At 53.2% G+C, this 12,381-nt stretch overlaps 1 protein-coding gene across 7 annotated transcripts in view; it reads right to left on the bottom strand.

The window, feature by feature from the left end:
* The window catches only part of PTDSS2 (phosphatidylserine synthase 2), a 45,925-nt gene that overhangs the window by 19,690 nt on the left and 13,854 nt on the right, over positions 1-12,381 (bottom strand). For all 7 annotated transcript variants that reach the window (XR_612780.6, XR_003029149.4, XM_034931815.3 and 4 more), the window contains one exon: positions 1,440-1,522. Coding sequence is in view for 4 of the 7 variants with exons in the window: in XM_034931815.3 (XP_034787706.1) it covers positions 1,440-1,522 (83 nt within the window). In the remaining 3 variants the exon portion in view is untranslated. The remainder of the gene's footprint in view (positions 1-1,439; positions 1,523-12,381) is intronic.

Raw genomic sequence — 12,381 nt, 5'->3', positions numbered from 1 at the left:
AAACGTGTGAATATGTCCGTATCACAAACGCGTGAATATGTCCGTATCACACAAACGCGTGAATATGTCCGTATCACAAACGCGTGAATATGTCCGTACACACAAACACGTGAACATGTCCATATACACAAAGACGTGATTATGTCCGTATCATAAACGCGTGAATATGTCCGTACACGAACGTGTGAATAGGTCCGTATCACAAACGCGTGAATGTCTGTATCACACAAACACGTGAATATGTCCTACACACAAACACGTGAATGTGTCCATATCACACAAACGCGTGAATGTCCGTATCACACAAATGCGTGAATGTGGCCGTATCACACAAACGCGTGAATATGTCCGTATCACAAACGCGTGAATATGTCCGTATCACAAACGCGTGAAGATGTCCGTATCACAAACACATGAATATGTCCGTACACACAAACACGTGAACATGTCCATATACACAAAGACGTGATTATGTCCGTATCATAAACGCGTGAATATGTCCGTACACGAATGTGTGAATATGTCCGCACACACAAACACGTGAATATGTCCGTATACACAAACAAGTGAATATGTCCGTATCACAAACATGTGAAAATTTAACAGTGGTTATTATTTGTGGGTAGCTTTATTTTTAAGTATCTTTGTATTTTCGAAATTTTCTATAATACATACTCCTGTTGAAACAGAAAATGTTTCTAATTACTTCGTGTGGCCACTCAGGGGAAACAACCGACCCTACAGAAGCCTGAGCCCGCCTTCCTGGGGTGGGACTTGGGCGACAGAGTACACTGAGATTGGCGGGATGCTCTGGCCCACGAGGGTTTGTTAGAACTCAGGGCCATAAGGTGGGGTGGTGGCTGAGGCAGAGTGCGCTGGGCAACCACTTCAAGGGCAGGGGGTGGGCGGCACCTCACAGCTCCATCTGGAGCCCTCACCCACCCGCCCATGGCCTCACAGCCCCATCTGGAGCCCTCACCCACCCGCCCCCAGCCTCACAGCCCCATCTGGTGCCCTCACCCACCCCCGCCCCCTCCGGTCTCAGAGCCCCACCTAGAGCCCACAGTCCCTGGCCTCACAGCCCCATCTGGTGCCCTCACCCACCTGCCCCCGGCCTCACAGCCCCATCTGGAGCCCTCGGCCACTCTGGTCTGTGGAAAGAGGAGGCAGAAGCAGGAAGAGAAGGGCTGGACAGCCCTGGACAGGGAAGAGTGAAAGGGCCAGAGAAGGCCTGGAGAGACCCTCGGTGGTTGGAGGAGGAGCACACGGCCAGCTCAGAACCCCACGCCCTTGTCCATGTGGGAAGTGGCCTCGGAGGCCTCGGGGAGGGGCCAGGCGGAGGGGAGGACAGGACACTCACACCCAGTAGCACAGACACAGAGTGGCCGCTCAGAACAGAAATGCCACAGGGGCACACGGAAAAGGAAATGGCAAGTTACCTGGATGAGGTCTGGAAAATGGCCCGTCTTTGGCTTGTGTGACTCCAAAACATAAGAAAACCAAAATACTGGCCACAATACCTCTGCAAATAAAGAACAAACAGCCCCTCAGTGTGTGCAGGCTTCTCCCAGGAGGGAGGTGGGAGGCTGCAGGGACCCCCAGACACCCATTGTGGAACAGCCCCTGATGCTGGGGCGGGAGGAAGGGGCCTCGGGCAGAGCTGGGCGACTCCGCCGCGGGGAAGGCCCAGCTACCTCCACCACCCTGGGCCGGACATTCGCCCTCACATTTGCCGCCTCCGCCGCGGGGAAGGCCCAGCTACCTCCACCACCCTGGGCCGGACATTCGCCCTCACATTTGCCGCCTCCGCCGCGGGGAAGGCCCAGCTACCTCCACCACCCTGGGCCGGACATTCGCGCTCACATTTGCCTCCTCCGCAGTGGGGAAGGCCCAGCTACCTCCACCACCCTGCACCCAACATTCGCCCTCACATTTGCAGCCCGCCCAGTGGCCAGGAGAAGGTCCCTGTGCTTGGGCTGCTGGTGGTTCCCAGTGTCACATCAGGAAGACACTGGCTCTACACAGAGGCCACCGAATGCCCCGCATGTGACCATCAGTGATCACGAAGCCCACGTAGGAGGGAAGGCGTCAGGAGCTACTGCCTCCCTGCTCCAACGCGGCAGGACCCCCAGGAAGTGTCTCTAGAGAGCTCTTGTGTCTTTTTGGTGTCAACTCATCCAAAACCAACGGGACTCCTGTGATTCATAAGATGGAAGCGTGAGAGCTGTAACTGCAACCAAAGATGCAGGTTCACGGGAAGGAGGATGCGAGGGACTGCTCTGGGCAGGGGCAAGGTGCTCCCTCCTCGGCAAAGCTCCTTGGGGCCGGCCTCAGCCAGAGTCCCAGTGGGTTTCGGTGAGAAGCAGCTTAGGCCGGCGGATGTGCAGACAGCCCTGGTCACAGGCACACTGCTCACATCCGCTTGCCGCACCCAAGGTGTGGACCCGCTCTGCGGACGCGCTCTGTGCTCTGCAGACGCTCAGATGCGCCCATCCTCTCCAGTCGTGCTCAGCTCAGGGTCTGAGATCCACTGGCCGCTGCACCACCCAGTCCCTCCCACGGCTCGGCGGTGCCGTGCCGACAGTCACACCTTGGCGTGTTCGCACGCTGGGCGGCCTCTGGGTTTTGGCTGCTGTGAGGGAAGCTGCACACACACACGCACGTTCGTGTGGCCGCAAGAATAGACGGGGCCACAGAGACACGCTATCTATTTTTTAAGACAGCGCTGTTAAAAAATACCCAGTAACAACTTCAGTCTCAGAAAATTCCCCTCTCTGCCTGCAGGAGTGCCTGGCCTCAAAGTCCTGAGTAGACAGAGGCAGGTGAGGCCAAGCACCGCCCGAGGCTTGCAGGATGGAGGAGGGCACAAGGTCGCTGGCCCCTGGTGCAGCCGGGACAAGGGTCTGCTGGTTCTGGGCAGGTGCTGCTCTCCACCCAGAGCCCTGAGGGTCTCACCCTCGGCAGGACATTCATGGCCCACCCAGGCGAAACCTGAGTTTCTGACCCGGTCTCCACCCAGGCCCCAGCTCCCACACTACCGCTGTCAGCCTCCAGGGACAGAGGCAGAGATGCCCTCGCTGCTGGGTTCAGCAAGGTGAGGCCCGCGTCCCTGTCACCGGTACCCCTCCCGAGGTCTCTCAGTGCTGAGGGGTGGGAGGTGTGAAAAGTACCTTTCAGGGCCCCCTGGAGCCAGACATAGGCCCCACCTCAGCTGTGCCTCCACGGGGCACGGGGAGGGTCATAACATTCAGTGGAAAGACAGTAAAACATCCCCCTGCCCTCCCCAGAAAAGATAAAAATGAAAAGAGGAACATGGGCACTGGCCAAGGGAAGCTGCTCCCGGTGCAGGCACACGTCACCCCAGGCCGCCATCCGCGTCACCCCAGGCTACCATCTGCGTCACCCCAGGCCGCCATCCGCGTTACCCCAGGCCACCATCCGCCCGACAGGCGCGCGTCACCCCAGGCCGCCATCCGCGTCACCCCAGGCCGCCATCCGCGTCACCCCAGGCCACCATCTGCGTCACCCCAGGCCGCCATCCACGTCACCCCAGGCCACCATCCGCCCGACAGGTGCGCGTCACCCCAGGCCGCCATCCGCGTCACCCCAGGCCGCCATCCACCAGACAGGTGCGCGTCACCCCAGGCCGCCATCCACCAGACAGGTGCGCGTCACCCCAGGCCGCCATCCGCCTGACAGGCGCGCGTCATCCCAGGCCACCATCCGTGTCACCCTAGGCCGCCATCCTCCCGACAGGCGCGCGTCATCCCAGGTCACCATCCGTGTCACCCCAGGCCGCCCTCCGCCCGACAGGCGTGCGTCACCCCAGGCCGGTGCTCCCTGAATCAGCTTGTGGCAGCCCCCACATGGCATGCTGCCCAGAGGCCAGCTCAGACCGGGTCACACAGGACTCTAACCTGGCCACACATCACATAATGTTTATGACAACTTTATAAGGCTAATTTGTTCATAAGAATTACTTGCTGGGCACAGTGGTTCACACCTGTAATCTTAGCACTTTGGGAGGCTGAGGTAGGTGGATCATTAAAGGTCAGGAGTTCGAGACCAGCCTGGCCGACATGAAACTCCTGTCTCTACTAAAAATACAAGAAATTAGCCAGGTGTGGTGGCAGACGCCTGTAATCCCAGCTACTCGGGAGGCTGAAGTAGGAGAATCACTTGAATCTGGGAGGTAGAGGTTGCAGTGAGCTGAGATCGCGCCACTGCACTCCAGCCTGGGTGACAGCAAGACTCAGTCTCAAAAAAAAAAAAAAAAAAGAATTACTTAAGTACTTGAGAAGGTGTGTCCCGTTGGGTAAGAATGAGGGAAGTGCTTTAAAAGGAAAACAAATATATTGCATTTTAAAAATAAATTTTTAATTTTAGAATGGTTTTAGATTTACAGAATTATTGTAAAAATAGTAAAAGCTCCCATATCTCACAGGCCCAGTTTTCCCATTAACATCTCACCATTAATAAGCCGGTGCTGGCTGGGTGCGGTGGCTCACGCCTGTAATCCCAGCACTTTGGGAGGCCGAGGCAGGCAGATCACAAGGTCAGGAGTTCGAGACCAGCCTGACCAACATGGTGAAACCCCATCTCTACTAAAAATACAAAAATTAGCCAGATGTGGTGGCAGGCACCTGTAATCCCAGCTACTCAGGAGGCTGAGGCAGGAGAATCACTTGAACCCGGGAGGCGGAGGTTGCAGTGAGCCGAGATCACGCCACTACACTCCAGCCTGGGTGACACAGTGATACTCTGTCTCAAAAAATAAAATAAAATAAACATAAAATAAAAAATAAAAAATAAATAAGCCAGTGCTGCCACACAGCTGCTGAGGCCTACGCTTCCTTCGCTCTCCCCTGATGTCCTTCCCCCTGCCCCGCCCCCAACAATCTCTTCCTGGATGCCACATGGCATCTACTCGTTCTGTCTCTTCAGGCTCCCCGAGGCTGGGACGGTTTCTCAGACTCTCCTTGTCTCTGATGACCTGGATGGTTTGGAGGAGGCCTGGTCAGGAATTCTGTGGAATGTTCCTTAGTGAGACGGTCGGCTATGCCTCTGCATGGCCGGGCTGGGGTCGTCGGGGTTGGGAGGATGGGGCAGTAGCCTCCCCGTCGGCCACGCCATGAACGTGACCAGTGCATGCTGACCTGACCACTGGGCCTGGGGGTGTCTGCGGGCACCTCGGCTGCAGCGTCCTCCTCCCACTGCCCTCTCCGTGCTGCACGCCCAGGAAGGAGGTCAGGTCACCACGCGCAGCGCACAGCGGGGCCGGGAGCTCACGCCGGCTCCTGGAATGGGGGGATCTACCTCATTTACTGAAAACCTTCTGCAGGGAAGGTTGGTCTTGTTCCCTCTGTTTATTTATTCAATCACTTATATCACTATGGGCTCGTGGATGTTTATTTTCTACTCTGGGTTATATTCTAATACTACTTTATTATTTTGTTGCTCTTTGGCCACTGGGAGGCTCTTTCACTGGGACGCAATCCCGTGACTGTGGGGTTTTGTTTACAGAGCTCCTCACTTTCTGGAACTGCCAGGATCAGCTGATCCTGGGCATTTCCTGCCCCGGTGCTGGAATCAGCCATTTCTCCTCAGAGCCCTGGCCCCGTGGACTGGAGGGCACTAGGAACCAGGATCTGGGCCTGGGTGTGCTCACTGCTGCAAGCATAGCTGGTTCTAGGCCCCCTCAGCTTGTACAGCAACAAGATCTGTGTGTATCCATTAACCACTGCGCACACACTATTTAACCATCTTTGTCTCTTCTGGGCTAAACGTGCAATGGTAATCCACCATCACAGCAGCCACTCCAACCTCCTCCCTCTGATTACCCGGAGACTCCCCTCCTCCTCCCTCCGATTACCCAGAGACTCCCCTCCTCCTCCATCCGATTACCCAGAGACTGCCCTCCTCCTCCTTCCGATTACCCAGAGACTCCCCTCCTCCTCCCTCCGATTACCCAGAGACTCCCCTCCTCCTCCCTCCGATTACCCAGAGACTCCCCTCCTCCTCCGAGTACCCAGAGACTCCCCTCCTCCTCCCTCCGATTACCCAGAGACTGCCCTCCTCCTCCTTCCGATTACCCAGAGACTCCCCTCCTCCTCCCTCCGATTACCCAGAGACTGCCCTCCTCCTCCTTCCGATTACCCAGAGACTCCCCTCCTCCTCCCTCTGATTACCCAGAGACTCCCCTCCTTCTCCAATTACCCAGAGACTCCCCTCCATCTCAGAGACTCCCCTCCTCCGATTACCCAGACTCCCCTCCTCCGATTACCCAGAGACTCCCCTCTTCCAATTACCCAGAGACTCCCCTCCTCCTCCCTCTGATTACCCAGAGACTCCCCTCCTCCTCCCTCCGATTACCCAGAGACTCCCCTCCTTCTCCAATTACCCAGAGACTCCCCTCCATCTCAGAGACTCCCCTCCTCCGATTACCCAGACTCCCCTCCTCCGATTACCCAGCGACTCCCCTCTTCCAATTACCCAGAGACTCCCCTCCTCCTCCCTCTGATTACCCAGAGACTCCCCTCCCACAGCCATCATACACACCACAGTGACAGAGCTGCCAGTCAGCACCTCTGTGGAGCAAAACTTTATCGACTAGAGCAACGTCTGTGCCATTCCTTTTGCCTCTGGCCTTATAGACACTGCTCATTTCCAAAGTTACTCAGCACCTTCCTCTGAACACCCTTCAGGAAGGTCACGGAATGCATCTGCAGTAGTTAAGATTCTTGTCAGTCGGCCTTCCCCGCCGGGACCCCCATCTCCTCAATGAATGTTTAAAATCTGCACACGGTCTGCTCGTGTTGTCCAGTTCTACAGGTTCGGACAAACGCAGTGTCATGTACCAACCAGGATGGTGCCACACAGAGTGGCCTCACTGCCATACAAATGCTGCATTCTACTATCCACTCTCCCCTTTCCCTGGGAAACAACTGATGTTTTCACTACCACATCATATTGCCTCTTCCAGAAGGTCATCGAGCTGAAATCACAGTGCGCGGCCTTCTCAACTGGCTCCTCTCACTTAGGAATGTGTATTTATAGAAACATGTATTTAAGGTTCCTCCCGGTCGCAGTGGCTTGATGCTCATTACTATCTTTTAGAGATGAGGTCTCACCCTGTTGCCCAGGCTGCAGTGCAGTGGCTCAATCACAGCTCGCTGCAACCTCTGCCTTCCGGGCTTGAGATCCCACTCAGCCTCTTGACAGATGGGACCATGTGTGTGTGCTGTGACACTCGGCTAAGTTTTTTAGTTTGGTAGAGATGGGGTCTCAGTATGTTGCCCAGGCTGGTCTTGAACTCCTGGGCTCAAGCGATCCTCCTGCCTCAGCCTCCCAAACTGCTGGGATTATAAGCGTGAGCCACCATGCCTGGCCTGCATGCAGGTTTTGATGTGGACATAAGTTTTCAATTCAGTTGGATAAATATTTAGGAGCAAAACTGCTAGATTGCATGGTAAGAATCTATCTATCTATCTATATCTATATCTATATTTTTTGAGACAGAGTCTCGCACTGTTGCCCGGGCTGGAGTGCAATGTTGCGATCTCTGCTCACTGCAACCTCCGCCTCCTGGCCTCCCGAGTAGCTGGGATTATAGGTGCCCGCCACCATGCCAGGCTAATTTTTTGCATTTTTAGTAGAGATGGGGTTTCACTATGTTGGCTAGGCTTGTCTTGATCTCCTGACCTCGTGATCCACCTGCCTCAGCCTCCCAAAGTGCTGGGATGACAGGCGTGAACCACCACGTCCAGCCCAAGAATATATTTATATTTAGTTCTGTGAGAGTCTGTGAAACTGTCTTCTAAAGCGGCTTTAGCCTTTTGTATTCCCACCAGCAATGGGTGAGAGTTCCTGGAAGCGTTTGGTACTGTCGGTTTTTAAGGTTTTAGCCGCTTCGTCGGGTATGCAGTGGCGTCTCCCTGTTTCCAGTTCCTGAAGGACAAATGATGCTGGGCATCCTCCCACCGCAATCTCCAGTCTGAATAACTTCCCTGGTGAACATCTGCTTAGACCTTTCACCCAGGTTTTGTTTTGTTTTGAGACAAAGTTTTGCCTTTGTCACCCAGGCTGGAGTGCAGTGGCCCCATCTCAGCTCACTGCAACCTCTGCCTCCTGGGTTCAATTGATTCTCCTGCCTTAGCCTTCCGAGTGGGTGTCACCCAGGTTTGTGTTTGAAAGAGAGGGTCTTGCTCTGTTGCCTAGGCTGGAGTGCAGTGGTGTGATCTTGGCTCACTGCAGCCTTGACCTCCCGGGCTCAAGGGATCCTCCCACCTCAGACTCCTGAGTAGCTGGAACTGCAGGTGTGCACCACCACACCTGGCTAATTTTTGTATTTTTTGTAGAGACGGGGTTTTGCCATGTGACACGGTTTCGCTGTGTCCCCACCCAAATCTCATCTTGAATTGTAATCCCCACGTGTGGAGGGAGGGAAGTGACTGGGTTATGGGGGCGGTTCCCCCATGCTGTTCTCGTGTAGTGAGGGAGTCTCACGAGAGCTGATGGTTTTAGAAGCGGCAGTTTTGGCCGTGCGCGGTGGCTCACACCTGTAATCTCAGCACTTTGGGAGGCCGAGGTGGGCGGATCACTTGAGGCCAGGAGTTTCAGACCAACCTGGCCAACATGGTGAAACCTCGTCTCTATTAAAAAATACAAAAATTAGCCAGGCGAGGTGGCGCATGCCTGTAGTCCCAGCTACTCGGGAGGCTGAGGCAGGAGAATCGCCTGAACCCAGGAAGCGGAGGTTGCAGTGAGCCCCACGATCGTGCCACTGCACTCCAGCCTGGGCAACAGAGCAATACTCGGTCTCAAAAAAAAAAAAAAAAAAAAAAAGAGTGGCAGTTTTTCCTGTGCCTGTTCTCAGTCTCTCCTGCCGCCTTTGTGAGGAAGGTGCCTGCTTCCCCTTTTGCCATCCACTGTGATGGTAAGTTTCCTGAGGCCTCCCCAGCAATTAGGAACTGTGAGACCTTCCACAGTGATTGTACGTTTCCTGAGGCCTCCCCAGCAATTCGCAACTGTGAGTCGATGAACCTCTTTCTTTTGTAAATTACCCAGTCTTGGGTATTTCTTTATAGCAGTATGAAAACAGACTAATAGACCATGTTACACAGGCTGGTCTGGAATTCCTGGCCTCAAGCAATCCTTCTGCCTCAACCTCCCAAAGTGCTGGGATTACAAGTGTGAGCCACCCTGCCCAGCCTGTTTTTCTTCTTCTTGAGCTTTAAGAGTTCTTTGCATATTTTGAATACAAGTACTTTATCAGATAGGTGTTTTGTAAACATTTTCAACAGCTTGTGGCTCACCTTTTCGTTCCCTTAACAGTGTCTTTTACAAAGCAGAAATTTTAATTTTTTCAAGGTCTCACTCTGTCGCCCAGGCTGGAGTGCAGTGGTGCTACCAATAGCTCACTGCAGCCTAGATCTCCTGGGTTCAAGCAATCCTCTTGCCTCGGTCTCCTGAGTACCTGGAACCACAGGCATGTACTACCACAATTAGCCAATTTATCTTTTCCTAATTTTTAGTAGAGATGGGGGGGGGGGGTTCTCACTATGTTGCCCAGGCTGGTCTCAAACTTGTGACCTCAAGCAACCCTCCTAGATTGGCCTTCCAAAGTGCTAGGATTAAGGGCATGAGCCACCACACCCAGCAGACAATTTTAATTGTAATGAAGTCCAATTGATCAAGTTTTTATTTTCATGGATTGTGCTACTGGTATTTTATTATCACCAAACCCAAGGTCACTATACTTTCTCCTGTGATTTCTCCAAGATGTTTTATAATTGTGGCTGAGCATGATGGCTCAGATGTTTTATAATTATGCCTGGGCATGATAGCTCACATCTGTAATCCCAGCAGTTTGGGAGGCCAAAGCAGGGGTTTGAGACCAGCCTGGGCAACATAGTGAGACTTTATCTCTACAAAAAATTTTAAAAAGTAGCTGGGTGTGGTGGTGCACACTGGTAGTCCTAGCTCCTTGGGAGGCTGAGGCAGGAGGATTGCTGGAGGCCAGGAGTTGGAGGCTACAGTGAGCTGTGACTGCGCCACTGCACTCCAGTGGGGGTGACAGAGCAAGACCCTGTCTCAAAAACAAAAAGAGAAGTTTTATAGCTTCTCATTTTACATTTAGGCTTATCTAGAATCCATTTAGAATTAGGTTTTGTGAGAAGTGTCAGGTCTGTGTCTAGATTTGCACGTGGATGTTCTGTTGCTCTAGCGCCAGTGTTGAAAAGGCCATCCCTTCACCATGGACTTGCCTTTGTTCCTTTGTCAAGGATCGGCTCCCTGCAGTCGTGCGCGCCTGTTTCTGGGCTCGGTATTTCGGTGCATTTTTGACAGGAAGTCTTGAAATTGTGTAGTTTCTGTGTCCAACTTTGTTATTCTTCAGCACTGTGAGTATATTTATATGCATTATGTTTTACATGTATTACAAGTAAGGATATTTATATTTTAAGTGTATTACATTTATATATGTTACATGTATTTTATTGAGTAAAATGTGTGAAGAGGTTTAATTTACTAAGTTTAAAATGGGATAAAAATGTAATGGACTGGTGAGGAAAGCTGGACTCTCCCCCAGGGTCACCCCCATACAGGCAGATCAGTGAACGGTGCCGTGTCCACGCAGCGGAAGCTCCCCAGTGAGCCCACTGGCAGGCACAGCAAGGATGCCGCGAAGCTACCCTCCAGCGAGAGAGGCCAGGCCGGAGGAGCAACTGCGTTCACAGGAAGCCGGGGCTGGCAGCACAGATCCTGCTCTCACCCAGGCAGATGCACTGGCACTGCCCGAGCCGGGGTGAGGCACTCTGAGCACAGGGGAGATGCCTCCGCACTGCCCGAGCCGGGGTGAGGCACTCTGAGCACAGGGGAGATGCCTCCGCACTGCCCGAGCCGGGGTGAGGCACTCTAAGCGCAGGCAACAGTGAACACTTTCCGCACCCCCATGCAGTGGTGGGCACACGGGGGTATGAATCTGTTAAAACTCATCAGCCGTACGCGTGAATCAGACATAGATTATAGTAAATTATAGGTCAATAACGTTGACTCAAGAAAAACAAAACGGGGCCGGGCGCAGTGGCTCACGCCTGTAATCCTAGCAATTTGGGAGGCTGAGGCGGGTGTACTGTCTGTGCTCAGGAGTTCAAAACCAGCCTGGGCAACATGGTGAAACCTGTCTCTACCAAAATATAAAAAAATTAGTGGGGCGTGGCGGTGCACGGCTATAGTCCCAGCTACCACAGAGGATGAGGCACAAGAACTGATTGAACCTGGGAGGTGAAGGTTGCAGCGGGCCATCACGCCACTGCACTCCAGCCTGGGCAACAGAGCACGACTCTGTCTCCAAAAAAAAAAAAAAAAAAAAGAAAAAGAAAAAGAAAAAGAAAATCATCCCCTAAGGTGGGGAACCTGTTAGATCCATAAAAAGAACAATGACAGCAAGCTGAAGGAAGACACACTAGTTTTATAACTTTTTAACTTTAATAACATAAATATTAATTTTTAAAAATAAGGCTGGCCAGGCATGGTGGCTCACGCCTGTAATCCCAGCACTTTGGGAGGCTGAGGCGGGCGGATCACGAGGTCAGGAGATCGAGACCATCCTGGCTAACACAGTGAAACCCTGTCTCTACTAAAAATACAAAAATTGTCTGGGCATGGTGGTGGGCCCTGTATTCCCAGCTACTCGGGAGGCTGAGGCAGGAGAATGGCGTGAACCCGGGAGACGGAGCTTGCAGTGAGCTGAGATCGCGCCACTGCACTGCAGCCTGGGGGACAGAGTGAGACTCCATCTCAAAAAAAAATAAAATAAATAAAAAATAAAATTAAGCCTAATTTCTAGAAGGTATTTTCTTTTCTTTTTTTTTTTTTTTTGAGATGGAGTCTCACTTTTTCGGCAGGTGGAGTGCAGTAGTGCGATCTCAGCTCACTGCAAGCTCTACCTCCTAGGTTCATGCGATTGTCCTGCCTCAGCCTCCCGAGTAGCTGGGACTACAGGCATGAGCCACCGCGCCCGGCTAATTTTTGTATTTTTAGTAGAGACAGGATTTCACCATGTTGGTTAGGTTGGTCTCGATCTCTTGACCTCGTGATCTGCCCGCCTCAGCCTCCCAAAGTGCTGGGATGACAGGCGTGAGCCACCGCGCCTGGCCTAGAAGGTATTTTCTATATAAGAAAATCTACCCTTGAGGACATCAGATAATTCTAGTATTAAAAGTAAACCAGCCCCCACAGCCTCTGGACACCCTGTGTGCGGACACCCTGTGTGTGGGCACCCTGTGTGTGGACACCCTGCGTAGGGGCAGGTAGGGTGGCTGCCCAGGAGCTGGGCTTCTGGTGTGCAGCAGTGCGGGTCCAGGCCATGAGAATGGACTC

The sequence above is a fragment of the Pan paniscus genome, chromosome 9, assembly GCF_029289425.2.
Source record: "Pan paniscus chromosome 9, NHGRI_mPanPan1-v2.0_pri, whole genome shotgun sequence".
NCBI lineage: Eukaryota > Metazoa > Chordata > Mammalia > Primates > Hominidae > Pan > Pan paniscus.
The sequence above is the reverse complement of the archived record's forward strand: the minus strand, read 5'-3'. Positions and strand labels throughout refer to the sequence as shown.